The 15,466-nt window shown below is 51.3% G+C and overlaps 1 protein-coding gene across 1 annotated transcript; it reads left to right on the top strand.

Annotated features, from left to right (window-relative positions):
- Positions 1-2,487: 2,487 nt before the first annotated feature.
- LOC144735584 (complement C1q tumor necrosis factor-related protein 5-like) lies at positions 2,488-14,773 on the top strand. Its single transcript, XM_078618016.1, has 4 exons — positions 2,488-3,172; positions 4,279-4,444; positions 5,592-5,654; positions 7,125-14,773. Exons 2-4 carry the CDS (start codon positions 4,279-4,281, stop codon positions 7,619-7,621), a joined length of 726 nt encoding a protein of 241 aa, XP_078474142.1. The 5' UTR covers positions 2,488-3,172; the 3' UTR covers positions 7,622-14,773.
- The last annotated feature ends 693 nt before the right edge of the window (positions 14,774-15,466 follow it).

Here is a 15,466-nt window from a genome sequence, read left to right on the forward strand (position 1 = left end):
CTCAGTGTTGCGGAAAAGATCCTGGCAAGGATTAATCAACATCCCCTAGCCAGGCATCCTGAGGTGAGGCTTGTGGAGCCCAATGTGGTTTCAGGAAAGAGCACAGATGCCATATGTTGTCCGTTCGCTACAACAGAGGTGTAGGGAATTCCAACAAAACCTACATCTCTCCTTAATTAACCTGGTCAAGGCCTATGATACTATCAGTAGGCCTGGGCTCTGGGTTGTTCTTCTATGCTTTTGAAGTCCGTCACTCTCTGCTCACCATTATTAAATACCTTCATGATTGTGGGCAGGCCCTGGTAAAACTACATGGCCAGGAGTCGGAGCCTTTCGCTGTTCACCTTGGGGTATGACAGGAATGTCCTCGGGCTCCCACATTATTTAACATCTATTTCTCCCACGTAGCTCGTGATGCCAACGATGGCCGTACCGGAAGAATTTCTATCTGGTACAGACACAATGGGAGGCTGATCGATGCCCAGGTGAGGTCAAAGGATGGCTGCCTATTGGTCAACTATGTTACGTATGCCAATGATCTGGGGATTTCTGCTTACTCAAAAGAAGAGTTGGAGGCGCTGCTACTGAACCTGGAGCATGCCACGAAGAGGTGGGGCCTTACCATCAGCCCCACCAAAACTAGGCACCTGCCTGGGTAACTTTTTCCATTGGACAATCCACCCCCACAACTCGCAATTGGTGATGGGGCAGTTGTGGAGAGAGTGGAGAGTTTCCCATACCTGGGCAGTGTGCACATGATCAGCTTCGAATTGACAGCAGATGTCTGACTCTGAATCAGTCGAGCGGCATTATCTTTGCATTGGTTATGTAATGCTCTGCGAAAGCTACCTGGTCTGTTGCTCCATACGAAGCTTCCGGTTCGCTCGGCCACAGTCATGCCATCCCTTCTTTATGCTTGCGACACGTGCACCCCCCCTAACGAAACATCTTGCCCGGTTAGAAACATTAGGCTGACCTGCCTATAATCTATCCTGGGTTCAACCAGGGTGGATTGTCGGAGGAGCTCACAAAAAACCCTTTAAAGATCTGGAAAAAGTCCCATCGGTGAGCTTTTTTGGCAGGCAACGCTGCGTTGGCTGGGTCATGTAGCCCTCATGCCCAGCCACTGAACGCCTAAACAGCTTTAATTCGACCGGATAGAGGGGGCTATACGGTGTGGCAAGAGTAAATAAAGAGATGGAGTGATGTGGTACAAGAGGATGTGGAGCTGAGTGGACTTGCCGATGGCTGGTAACAGCGGTGTCAAGATTTGGCCTCTAAGGAGGAGGCTTGTTAAGAATGCTATTGGGCAGTTGGAGGCAGTCGTTCTCCAGCAACAACGGAGGGCGGAGGAGCGATGCTCACAACAACACGCGGAGCGCCGGGTGGCTCTTAAACAAGAAGTTTGCACAAAAAAGAGCACATGTGGTGCATCAGCCAGGCATCTCAGTCAGTCGACCCATGGCACCTGCTGGGTCTGCCCCGGGACCTCCTGCGATCGGGAGTTCGAAACTTCACGTGGACTCAACGTGCACATAGCCTGGCACAAGCGTCGTAGTGACGTCACCGCCACTTAGTGGCGAATGGCGGTTGTTGTTGTTGTGTGGGGGAGCGGTAGTGTAGTGGTTAGCGCTACGCTGCGCCGCGAACCCGGTGACCCGAGTTCGAATCACGGCCAACATCGGTGTTTTCGATTATCTAAACTGGCCCTGAGCCTCCTCTAGGTCGACTCAGTCTCAAATGAGTACCTGGTGTGGGACGTAAAATCATCGCTGGTGGGGAGACAAAAGGGATCAGGTGCTGACCACCCACCCCCTCGTGTGCCATGACGGCCTTCATAGGTGCTCGCTAACAGCACTTGCCCCAACAGTCTGTTACAGGCTACACGGGGGATCTTTGTTGTACGTGTGTGTGTGTCTGTGTGTGTGCAGATCAGATCCGTTCAATGAAGACTTGAAGGACAGAACAACTACACACACACCCACACACTCACGCACACACTCATCCACACACTCACACACTCACCTACACACTCATCCACACTCACCCACACACTCACCCACACACTCATCCACACACTCACCTACACACTCACCAATACACTCACTCACTCACTCACCCACTCACTCACCCAACCACTCACTCACCCACTCAGCCAATCACCCACTCACTCACCCACTCACTCACCCACTCACTCACTCACCCACTCACTCACCCACTCAGCCAATCACCCACTCACTCACTTAACCACTCACTCACCCACTCACTCACCCAACCACTCACTCACGGGGGCAGTCACGTGCGGTAAGGCGAGGCAGGGGAGGCAGAGCCTCACCTGTCAAACTACAATGCAAATAGCTTTACTTCAAGTAAAAAAAAGAATAATAAAATTGAATAAATTGGAAGATTTCCACACTAATCTGTGTTATAAATATAATTTCTGTATGAATCCAATAATTTTCATAGTCAAAATCGCCAAATTTGCCGAGCTCCGCTGCAAATACAGGGAGAGACGAGAGGTGAGGCAGCGACGAGCTCAGCCTCCCCTCTGATTGCGCAACCCCTCAGAAACTGGATGGAGCGCGGGCAATAAGCACGTGCCTGTTACTATCTCAGTATGTCACCAATGTAATGTTTGTAGACCCCTTCAGAACCGCCCCCCTCAGTCAGGACACGCCCCGTTACTAAAGACACGCCCCCTCAGTGAGGACACGCCCCCTTCCGTGTGTAAATCTGGCTCTGATACGAGCCAGTGCCTCCGCAGCCATTGACCTCACCGCACGTCACTGCTAAATATCACCACTAAGGGAGACAAAGGCGGTTGGGCGTGGTGCTGCTGGCCACCCACCCTCTCGTGTGCCACAGTGCCGGCCTTCATAGGCGCTGCTACTTCTCGCTACTAACAGCCACTTTCCCCCGGCAGTCTGTTACAGGCTACACGGGGGATCTTTGTCTTTCTTGTTTGTGCGCGCGCTTGTTGACTGTGACGTCACACGTGGGAGGTCTGGACCAAGTGGGAAATGGAGGAGCACGTGACCCGAGTATTATTTAAAAGAGGAGACGGGGGAGAGGATTTCAGTGACTCGGTGACCAACGCTGAGCACCGACAACCTGCGATTAGCAGGACGCTCAGCTGCTACGTACGGTGGAGCGAAAGAAAATTCAACTTACCGTACGTATAAAGACTCACACGGCGATCCATAGACTCATCACACCAGACCCTAAGACTCATCACAAACATACCCATAGACTCACACAGAAACCCATAGATTCCTCACACATAGACCCATATATTACTCACAGAGACCCATAGACTCACAAAAAGACCCATAGCCTCACATAGAGACGAGTCCACTCACACATAGACCCAAAGACACACACATAGATCAACAGACTCACACTGGGACCCGTAGACTCACACAGACCCATAGATGTACACAGAGATCCATAGCCTCACACAGAAACTCATAGACTCACACGTAGACCCATAGACTCATTACACATACACCCACAGACTCACACGTAGACCCACAGACTCACACTGGGACCCGTAGACTCACACAGACCCATAGATGTACACAGAGATCCATAGCCTCACACAGAAACCCATAGACTCACACATAAACCCAAAGACTCACACAGACCCATAGACGCACACAAAAATTCAAAGACACACACAGAGACCCGTAAACTCACATGAAGACGAGTTGACTCACACATAGACCCGCAGACTCACGCAAAGGCCATATATTCCTCACACAGCGACCCATAGACTCACAAAACGACCATAGACTCACAAAGGGACCCGTATAATCATATAGACCAACAAACTCATACATAGATCCACAAACTCACACAGGGACTCGTACATGCACACGAAGATCCGTAGCCTCACACAGAGATCCATAGACTCATACAAAGATTTATAGCCTCACACAGAAACCCGTAGATTCCTCACATAGAGACCCATATTACTCACAGAGACCCACAGACTCAAACAGAGACCCACAGACTCACAATAAGACCCATAGACTCACAAAGAGACCCGTGAACTCACATTGAGACGAGTAGACTCACACAAGGACCCACAGCCTCGCACAGAGACGAGGCGACTTACACATAGACCCACATTTCTGATGGGCAGGGCGCTTGTGAAAAAAGAGCTACTAGATAGCAGCTCATTAATACCTTACTTGGTAAAATAAAATAATAATTCGTGTTTAAATCCATCCTGTATACCCAGCGAGCTAGTTAACATCTCCCCACTGCTGTCCCCAGATGTCCATCTCGGCCCTGCCGCTGCTGCTGCTGCTGCTGGAGGTGGTGGTGGTGGGAGCCCAGCAAGAGAGGACCATCTGCGCGGGCATCAACGGGATCCCCGGTCAGCCCGGAGCCCCGGGGCAGCACGGGACCCCTGGGGCCCCCGGGAGGGACGGCAGAGACGGTGAGGGGTCGGGTCCCAGAGACCCCCCCACGGTGCGCTCGTGGTGCGACGCGATCACTCGCTCGCTCACTCGCTCACTCAATTGTTCACTTGCTCACTCATTTGTTCACTCGTTCACTCACTCATTCACTCACTCAATCGTTCACTCGCCATGTCATTCCCTCGATCGTTCACTCGCTCATTCTCGTAGGAGAGTGTCTCGTGTGGAGTGGAGTGAGATGAGATGGGAGAGGCAGGAGAGTGAGTGGAGGGGAGTAGAGTGAGATGAGAGGGGAGAAGCAGGAGAGTGAGTGGAGGGGAATTGCTGAGATGAGAGGGGAGAGGCAAGATAGTGCGTGGAGGGGAGTGGAGTGAGATGAGAGCGAAAAGGCAGGGGAGTGCGTGGAGGGGAATTGAGTGAGATGAGAGGGGAGAGGCAGGAGAGTGAGTGGAAGGGAGTAGAGTGAGTTGAGAGGGAAAAGGCAGGAGGATGAGTGGAGGGGAGAAGAGTGAGATGAGAGGGGAGAGGCAGGAGAGTGCGTGGAGGAGAGTGGAGTGAGATGAGAGGGGAGAGGCAGGAGAGTGCGGGGAGGGGAGTGGAGTGAGATGAGAGGAGAGAGGCAGGAGAGTGCGTGGAGGGGCGTGAGATGAGAAGAGAGAAGTAGGAGAGTGCGTGGAGGGGAGTGGAGTGAGATGAGAGGGGAGAGGCAGGAGAGTGCGTGGAGTGAGATGAGAGGCAGGAGACTGCGTGGAAGGGAGTAGAGTGAGATGAGAGGGGAGAGACAGGAGAGTGCGTGGAGAGGAGTAGAGTGAGATGAGCGGGGAGAGGTAGGAGAGTGAGTGGAGTGAGATGAGAGGCAGGAGAGTGCGTGGAAGGGAGTAGAGTGAGATGAGAGGGTAGAGGCAGGAGAGTGCGTGGAGGGGAGTGGAGTGAGATGAGAGGGGAGATACAGGAGCGTGCGTGGAGGGGAATGGAGTGAGATGAGAGGGGAGAGGCAGGAGAGTGAGTGGAGGGGAGTAGAGTGAGATGAGAGGGGAGAGACAGGTAAGTGCGTGGAGGGGAATGGAGTGAGATGAGAGGGGAGAGGCAGGAGAGTGCGTGGAGGCGAGTGGAGTGAATTGAGAGTGGCTTGTTGAGCGGACGAGCCATGCTTTGTTCTTCTCGCAGGCATTACCGGAGCACCCGGAGCCAAGGGAGACCTCGGGGCTCGAGGCTTGACTGGGGACCCAGGTGGGACTGTGACACTGATTCGTGTGCTCCTAGCAGCTGATCCTATAAATGTATTTTATTACCAAGTAATCCTCACTGAGCTATGCGTAGTGGCGTAACGCGCGCAGGGTTTGCAAAGAGCAGTTTTATTCATGTACGGGGTTGCAAACAGTGAGGCCAGCTCAGGACGAGCAGGTGCAGGCGGGTGGCCTGGGAGACAGCAGACAGAGAGACGCCATCAATTAGGGAACGAGGCAGTGATTGGCTGGCTGCAAATGCCAACGCGGTGTCGGTGCCAAGGAGGCGAGAGATAGTGGCGATGAGGGTGAGAACACGTGCAAGAGACGCCATCTTAATGAGGGTCATCTGAGGGCACTTAATGAGGAGGGGGATATAAGGGGAACTTCTGAAGCAACGGGGTTGAGTTGGTTGGAGATGAAGCAGTTGGTTGGAGATGAAGCAGTGAACATATTCAAGAGAAGTCCGGGACCTTTCCCTCCACACCTCGTCCTCCCCAGAGGTGATGGCTGATCCCCCGCTGGGGGCACAGGCGAGACACGCTAGCAGTGGAGAGGCTAGCGGAATCTTGAGTCTGAGTGTGATAGGCTATAGCGGGGTGAGAAGCTAGCAGAGTGTACAGAGAGAGAGTCCGTGACAGGCTAGGAGAGCGGGGAGTAACACGCTAGCGGAGGAAGAAAGAAAGAGTTCGCTACAGGAGTACCTGGTGTTGAATGTGAGGAGCATCCGTGTGGGATGCTGCGTATAAAGTAACACAGGAGAAAAATACGAAGTTTTCCGCGTGAATAAACACCACACGACATATGATACTCTTGTTCAGAAGCGACCTGGTCACATTTAATGATAGCTCGACGAAGTGGACTTATCATCACGTGGACATATATTCAGCTAAATACATGTCTACATGTGGAGGGTAGAAAATCGGAGGACCCAGTGAAAAATCCACACAACAACGGGGAGAGACGCATGCAAACTCCAAATAAACAGCTGGCGTCAGGAATGCGATCGAGCGCACGACCTCCTGTAAACCAGGCTGCATGTGCCACGAAGCGATGTATCACTTCTCCTATACTTTTTTACGTGAAGTTAAAAGACACCAATTGTGCAGGTTTGGCTCACCGTCATCAACATGGATGCAGAATTGCCCCATCTCTCGGTTTGAGAGTGGGGATAAATACACAAAAATCCCTCGTATAGCCTTATCAGACTGTTGTGGCAAGTGCTGTTAGTGAGCACCGATGAAGGCCGGCATGCCTTTGTCTCCCAAGTGGCGTTGTGTACACATTGCACCAGGTAATCATTTGAGGCTGAGTCGACCTAGGGAAGGAGTCCCAGGACTGGTTCAGATATTCGTCGCTTGTGTTGACCATGAGCGGGAATCGAACTCGGGTTCATAGCGCTAACTGCCACACTACCGTGGGGTGACACACACACATGTGCATGCCGTGCGTTTGGACCGTGTTGTCCGACTAGGTCTGCCAGGAAAGCTGGGCCCTCTTGGCCAACCGGGGCGCGCGGGGACTCCGGGAGTCGGAGGTGAGCAGGGCGAAAGAGGCGAGAAAGGCGAGCAGGGAGAGAGCGGCGTGGGGCCCAGGTCGGCCTTCTCTGCGAAGGTCGGCGCTTACACGCCAGCGGCCGGCTCCCCCGTGAGGTTCAACGTCATCATCACCAACCCGCAGGGCCATTACAACCCCGGTACGGGGAAGTTCACCTGCGGCCACTCAGGCGTCTACTATTTCACGCTGTACGCGCACCCCGGTGAAGAGCACCTCGTGGTTATGATCATGAAAAACGGGAAGGTCGTCTCTAAGGTGTGTGGTATAAAATACACCGCAATAAGTGGCAGTGTCGTGCTGAGTCTCAAAGCTGGCGACGAGGTGTGGCTGGAGATGGAGGCTCCGTACATTCATTTTCACATTGACGCGCACAGAGACGCCGTGTTCAGCGGCTATATTTTGTACTCCGAGTGAATCGTTTTTGTATCCATCGGCGCGTTTGGGAAAACAGATTGGGAACACATTAACACACACGCATATGTACCCCCTCCCCCCGTGATAAACAAAGCTTTTGGGCAACATCTCAGAAAAATACCCGGCAAAAATCTGCAAATATACTCAGCTTGCCCAATGCTGTGGTAATGACTGTAAATTTTCGGATGTGAGATGTTCTCACCAGAGGCAAAATAGGCCCGACTCTTATTCTCAGCCACCTCTCTCCATGTCAGTCAGGGTGTCTGGGCGATTATGAATCGGTTAGACAATGCGGAAAGACATCGCCGCTTGCACCAACTGAAAAAGTCCTGAAACCTCAACAATTTCACATCCGGCATCGGCAGTGAAGGGGGAAATATTCCAATTCCAGCTGATAGCTGAGAGTTGCTCATTTCTAACATGGGAGAGAGAGGAGAGGGGATACATTTTCTCTCCCGTGCAATTCTCTCAATATTTTGTATCAGACGGCAACAGAAAGAAGGACAATAACTCGATCTGGAATACTGAGAATCTTAACAAGATTTGGAATGTAGTAACTATGCCTTGGTTCGTTACACACAAGGACGTAAACCAACTGTGGCGGATAACAATTTATTGACAAGCAAGTACAACCAACTCTTCAAAACTATCGGCAACAATTATAACACGTGTCTACAGAACCCTGCAGTTCACCGACTTCACACAGCGACCCCGCGTGTCGACAATGACGGAACACCGCGTCGACTTACACATGTAATAAAGGACTTCCAGGCGGTGTCGTTAAACGTGTCCTTTATTGGGTTCTTGCTCACACCCTGCGATGTCTCCGCTCCGACCCGCACCTGTTCCTCCTCGCGTCTCCGCGCTCCACGCTGTCTCCCACTCGCTCTCTCTCTGCAGCCACACCGCTGCCTGTGTGCTCCCGCACACTCCGCAGCCGCCCTGCTGCTCCCCGTTACTCCGCACCAACAGCAGCCACTCCGCTGCCCCATGCGCTCTCCGCGTACTCTGCAGTCTCCCCGCTGCTCCACGCGCACCGCTGGCCGACGGTGCCGTGCCTCCACTCTCTCACTATCTCCCCACTCCTCACCAGCACTCCACGTGGCCTCTCCCTTCTTAATTCCGACTTCCCTCCCGATCCCCTTCCGGTTCTCCCCTTATATCCTCCCCCTCACGTGACCCTGACTCCGCCCATCCTCACGTGACCCTGACTCCGCCCATACTCATGTGACCCTGTCTTTGCTCGCATTACACACAGATAGAGACCACCGCGAGGACCTTTCGCACCAACCCTGACGCACGCCTAAATGCCTGGGTGACGAGGCAACGCACCAGAAGCGCAGGGTATGCAAATTCACCGTCGAGGTCGACTACAGCGTCAGGGACCCCCCAGGACTCAACGGTAGGGCCGTTCTCCCAAAATTCAACGCAGAATCAACCTCGGTCTTGCATTGCACTCACAACAGTGCTCTTAAGGGATCTATGTAGCAGCAGTTGGGAGCTGGACCGGTACCGCCTGAATTTCTGTGGCATTCAGGAGGTCCGGTGGACCGGGTCTGGCTCCTGCCACCATGAGGGGTGGATGGTCCTCTACTCGGGGCAGGAGACTGCCAAACAAAATGGGTGTGGCTCTTCTTCAGAACAAAAGAATGAAGGGGGCGTGGGACCGTGTCGGTGAGGTGTGGGAAGCTATAAGCCACAGGCTACTTTGTGCTCGCCTTCCCATCAACCAGAGGCAAGGAGTGGTGGTGGTTATTTATGCCCCCACCGAAGACGGACATCCGTGGAGGGATGCAGGCAAGGCCGATGAGTCAGATGCCTTCTATGACCTCCTGTCACAGGTGCTGGCTAAAGTGGCCCCTCGGGATAGAGTCATCTTATTGGGTGACTTCAATGCCTGATGCAGGAACCTGGTCTGGATGTATTGGAAGGCATGGGCCAAATCAGCTCCATAACAACGGCAGGAGGCTGCTAGGATGTTGTGCAGCCCACGGGTTTGTAATTACCAACACGCTGTTCCGGCATCGGCGCATCCACACTACATCATGGATGCATGCCTGGTCCAAGCAAGAACATCTGCTGGACTACATAGTGATGGAACAGCGGATGCGAGCCCATGTTCTTGACACCAGGACCTACCGTGGAACTGATCTGCCATCTGACCATCGACTTGTCATCTGTAAGATGCGCCTGCCATTCTTCCACTCCGGTGATGGGTGTACACACAGGACACCCATTCCAACTTAAGGTGGCCTGGTCTCATCTAGCTGATGAAAGTTGCCAGCGAGAATTTCATCATCGCTTGCGGCTGGGGTTAGCATCGTCTCCCACTCCTCCTGATGTCGAGGGTAAATGGGCGAGGTTTAGGACTGTGACTCATGCAGCTGGAATGGTTGCTTTGGGTACGTAGTCCAGACCTCCCCAGAGACCCTGGCTGACAGAGGAGGTGTTCAGGATGGTTGAGAAAAAGAGACAGGCCCACCCTAATCGTCTACAGCATCGCACGTCAGAGAATGAGGAGGCTTACCACAGTCTTCGCTCGGAGTTTCGGAAAACCGTGAGGTGCTGCAAGGATGGGTGGTGGTCGCAGGTTGCTGAGGAGATGGAGTCTGCCTCAATGGCCTTCGACCACAGATCCCCATTTAACTCCATCAAAAAAGAAACCTGCAGTGCCACACCTATTACCATCATTAGGGGAAAGAACGGTGATACAATCTCCGACCCCCAGGAACAGGTTTGCAGATTTGCTGAGCATTTATGTGAGGACCTGGTTGAGGGGAAATCCCTCGACATGGAAAACATCATGGGACAAAGTGGGGATGACCCTGCTGAGGCTGCGGTGCCTTAAGAAAGCCACCCCCTGTGGGTGGCTGGCTGAGGTACCATCTGTTGAGGAAGGACTGAAGGCGGTCCAGAGTCTGAGACCAGAAAAGGCACCGGGCAGAGATGATCTCCCAAGCAAAATGCTGAGGGTGTGTGGCGTTTGTGCGCAGACTGCCCTATGTGACATCATAACAACAGTCTGGACCACTGGATGGGTTCTGCAGGATTGGATAGATGCCCTGGTGGTACCCCTTTTTAAGAAGGGGGACCGCACAAACTGTAACAACTACAGGGGCATCTCACTCCTCAGTGTGCCGGGAAAGGTCCTGGCAAGGATTATTCAACATTGCTTTGCTAGTCACGCTGAGGAGAGGCTTGCGGAGCCCCAATGCGGTTTCATGAAAGGGCGATCCTGCACAGATGCCATATTTGCTACAGCAGAGGAATATGGAATTCCAACAAGACCTACATCTCTGCTTTCTTGACCTAGTCAAGGCCTATGATACCATCAGTAGGCCTGTGCTTTTGGTTGTTCTTCGTTCTTTCAGAGTCCCTGACCCACTGCTCACGATCATTAAAGACCTTCATGATGATGAACGGGCCCAGGTAAAATTACGTGGCTTGGAGTCAGAGTCATTCATTGTACACCTTGGGGTGCGACAAGGATGTCCTCTGGCTCCCACATTATTTAACATCTATTTTGACCACGTAGATCGTGAAGCCTTCAATAGCTGTACTGGAGGAATTTCCATTTGGTACAGATACAATGGGAGGCTGATCGATGCCCGGGTGCGGTCAAGGAATGGCTCCCTATTGGTCAACCACATTATGTACGTTGATGATTTGGTAAGTGCTGCTCATTCAGAGGAGGAGTTGGAGACACTGCTGCTGAAACTAGAGCATGCCACTAAGAGGTGGGGCTGTACCATCAGCCCCACCAAAACTAAGCACCTGCCTGGGTATTTTGTACCATCGGACACTCCACCCCACAACTCCCAATCGGTGATGGGGTAGTTGTGGAGAGAGTTTCCCATACTTGGACTGTGTGCTCATTACCGGCACCGGTTTAACAGCAGAGGTCTCACTCTGAATCAGTCGAGTGGCAATATCTTTTAATCGGTTGCGTAACGCTGTGTGGAAGCTACCTGGTCTGTCGCTCCGCACGAAGCTTCAGGTCTTCTCGGCCACAGTCATTCCCTTCCTTCTCTACACTTGCAAAACGAAGATGAACATCAGTAGAGGGATGCAGGCAAAGCCGATGAATCAGATGACTTTTATGACCTCCTGTCACAGGTGCTAGCTGAAGTGGCCCCCCGAGATAGAGTCATCTTGTTGGGTGGCTTTGAGTTCCGAGTGGGTCATGATGCTGGCACCTGGCCTGGAGTTATTGGAAGACATTGGACAGAGCAGCTCAAAAACAACAGTTGGAGGCTGCTATATTTTTGTGCAGCCCATGGGCTTGTAATTACCAACAGGCTGTTTCAGCATCGGTGCATCCACTCAACATCATGGATGCATGCCGGGTCCAAGCAAGAACATCTGCTGGACTAAATCATGATACGCGCCCATGTCCTTGACAGCAGGCCCTGCCGTAATGCTGATTTGCCCACTGACCATCGGCTTATCATTTCTAAAATGCGTATGACATTCTTCCACTCCGGTATTGGGTGTACATCCAGGAACCTATTCGAACAAACATCTGCTTGGTCTCAGCTAGCTAATGAAAGTTGCTAGTGAGAATTCCACGATCACTTGCAGCTGGGGTTTGCATCTTCCAGCATTCCTGATGTCGATGGGAAATGGGTGAGTTATTGGACTGTGGCTCAGGCAGCTGCAATGGCTGCTTTGGGTGCACTGTCCAAATCTCCCTTGAGACCCTGACAGACAGAGGAGGTGTTCAGGCTGGGTGAGAAAAAGCGACATGTCCCCTCTCACGGTCTACAGAATCCCATGTCAGAGAATGAGGAAGTTTACCGCAGCCTTCTCTCCGAGATATGGAGAGCCATACGGAGCTGCAAAGATGGGCGTTGGTCAGGAGTTGCTGTGGAGATGGAGTCTGCCTCAGTAATACCCGATCACAAATCACTGTTTAACTCGATCAAGAAGTTACTTTTAGTGCAACACCTATCACCATCATTAGGGGTGTTGTACAAATGCTATTTTCAAATAATTATATGAAGAGTGATATCGCCTACTTTTTTACGTAATAGTTATCTTTTTACATATATATGGATTTAGCGCGTTCTAAAAAAACACGCAGTAACGGAGGCCTGTGAACTCCTCCCTTGAAACTACAAAGGCAAAAGGACCACCCCCTGCTGCTTCGGCAGCGTCCCGAACACAAAGGAGACAGGCATAGTGGAGGTTACTTACTCACAAGTCTTTGCTTGAAAAGTTGTAATGTTTGGATTGACCACCACCGCGTAGGAATATTTTCCAACATTATGGTATTAAACGTTAGTTTGATGATATAATGTGCTGTTATATGATGGTGCAGCCCAGGAGCAAAAGGTTTTTATAATGACTATTTGGCATAAATCTTGACTTTAAGCTTTCATGACTGCAGGAATTCATATTCTTGGGTGTTTCGGTAAAGTCACGAAGATAGGTTCAAAGAAAAACTACTTTTCGATCACAACACAAGCCATCGTCATCAGGAGGAGAAAAGAGGGGGAAAGCTGCTGAGGCAAACTGTTTTAAAGGTTTAAAAATCGTGTAGCCCAAGGGTCATAAACGACGTGGGCAGGGCTAGTGTTGTTAATGTAACCGGACAGTGGCCTCCACGACGAGGGCGTGGAGGTGGCTATGTTAATGTGAGAGATTAGCATGTTAATGTGAGAGATTAGCATGCTAATGTGAGAGATTAGCATGTTAATGTGAGATATTATGATAATGTGAGAGATAATCATGTTAATGGCAGATCGCAGAGCAGCAATGTCGAGCTCGCCGGGCGAGGTGGCTGTGTTAGTGTGGGAAATTTAACCTGACCACCGAGCTCGACGACGCTAACTGACTGGATAGCTGAAGAAGAAGTCGTCATCTTGATTTGATGCTTTGGTGTTCAGCTGATGACGATTGCTTGTGTTGCGATCAAAACGTCGTGATTTATTTTGTTTTATTTCCACCTACGTGACTTTACCGAAATTACTAAAGAGTATAGAAGAATCTTATTGGTTCTTTCGGTAAAGTCACGTAGAAGGGAAATAATAAAATAATAAAAATAAAACATCATGAAATAATTCTCACGACGTTTCGGCCACAACGCAAGCAGCCGTCCTCAGGTGAAGAATGAAACACCACCAAGCTTGGAGCGTATATTTAAGCTGGGTTGGAGGGGGAAGAAGAGCGCCTTGACAAAAGAATTTGCATATCAAACGTAATTTAGCACATTTATAGGAAATGCGTAGGAGGCTGGTGGGGGGGTTTCAAAGTCATATTATGCCCGTGCATTATGCAGGATTAGCAGCATCAAAGGGAGGGGATGGGGGTAGCATTAACAAAGGGAAGGAATGTTAATAGTATGTAGCTGCAGTTACTAAACAACCATGTAAAAAACTAAAGTATAAACTACATAGTATCATCAGTATACTAAATATACTCTCCAATAAGCTGAACTACTAACAGTAAGTAATACATTACAATTCTACGTCGCAAAAAATATAATATGCTTCCAGCTAAACTTTTTCTCTTACATCACACGGGTCTACCCCGTACTATATACTACCATAGACAAACCCAACATTAAATTACATACTGTATTACTATACACCACTCTATACCTTGGCGTATGTGTTTGAGTTCACTGGCAATGTGTTCCTGGTCGGAGATGCATTGGGCTCTATGGTATAGAGTCTTGATGAGGCAGAGGCGTAGCTAGGGGGGGGCAGGGTGGTACATATGTCCCCGGGCGCCAAGGTAAAGGGGCGCCAAAATGAGGCTTACAACGTTGCGGCGGGCGCAGCAGCCTGAAACTACTGCACAAATCTACACCTCAACCTAAAAGTTTATATATCCCGCCACACACAGCCTACATGTCATGTAATTACATTTTGGTACGCGCGCCTAATAAGAACTTACATGGAAGAACGTCCCAAACAACAGACAGGCGCTGTTGATGTTCGTATGTTGATCGATACGGGTGCGTCGGCGACCATCATTTCAGACATAATTTATAACATTTTGCCCTATACATGCCGTCCCTTGCAGCCAGTTGATGTGCCATGCTATGCCGCAAATGGGGGTTCGTTGGGCATCACCGGACGGATCAATGCTCAGATCCGCATTGCTGACGTCCAATTAGTTGGGCCCATTTTGGTCTCATCAACCCTCGCCGTTAATTCTCATTAACAAAGGGTGTATTGAGCTCCCCTCCGGCCGACGCATGGCCTTCCTACCCACACCCACTCGGTTGCACTCCACATCTACGACGGTGCAGGCGTTGGCGGCGTGCACAATTCACATTCCTCCTGGCTCTCAGATGTTAGTTCCCCTCCGGTTTCGTAAACCCCTTGATTACGACGCGTTTATGGGGGGTGCTGTGATCGGGCCTTCGCGTTCAGCTGAGCGGGTGTCGGACCTCGTGTGTGCACAAACGCTCGTGCGAAGCGACCACGACCCCTTTATCCAGGTCCTTAACGCGGGATTGGAAACGGCCGTTATCTGTCAGGGAATGGTGCTTGCTCACGCGACGCCAGCCCCGCCAGAAGATGTGATCGTGGGTCACGTAGGGGGCGAGTTCTCTTCCGTTGCCAAGCCAGGTCCTGACACAGGATGGCTCGACGCGCTTTGCTCCACTTCTGCCGATTTGTCACCATTACAGCATGCTAAATTACGCACGCTGCTGAGCGATTTCGCCGACGTTTTCAGTCAAAGCAAATTCGACATTGGCTGCACTAAATTGCTAAGCCACCACATCGACACGGGTGATGCCGCTCCAATTCGTCAAAACCCATTCCGGTTGAGCCCGGCCGAAAAGGAACATGTACGGGTGGCCGTCAACGATATGTTGGCGGCCGATGTCAT

Source organism: Lampetra planeri, chromosome 55, assembly GCF_965212315.1.
Source record: "Lampetra planeri chromosome 55, kcLamPlan1.2.h2, whole genome shotgun sequence".
NCBI lineage: Eukaryota > Metazoa > Chordata > Hyperoartia > Petromyzontiformes > Petromyzontidae > Lampetra > Lampetra planeri.

Coding starts and splice junctions, on each gene's coding strand:
- LOC144735584 (XM_078618016.1), top strand. CDS start 4,279: ATGTCCATCTCGGCCCTGCCGCTGCTGCTGCTGCTGCTGGAGGTGGTG. Junction 4,445..5,591: donor CGGGAGGGACGGCAGAGACG/GTGAGGGGTCGG, acceptor TTCTTCTCGCAG/GCATTACCGGAGCACCCGGA. Junction 5,655..7,124: donor AGGCTTGACTGGGGACCCAG/GTGGGACTGTGA, acceptor TTGTCCGACTAG/GTCTGCCAGGAAAGCTGGGC.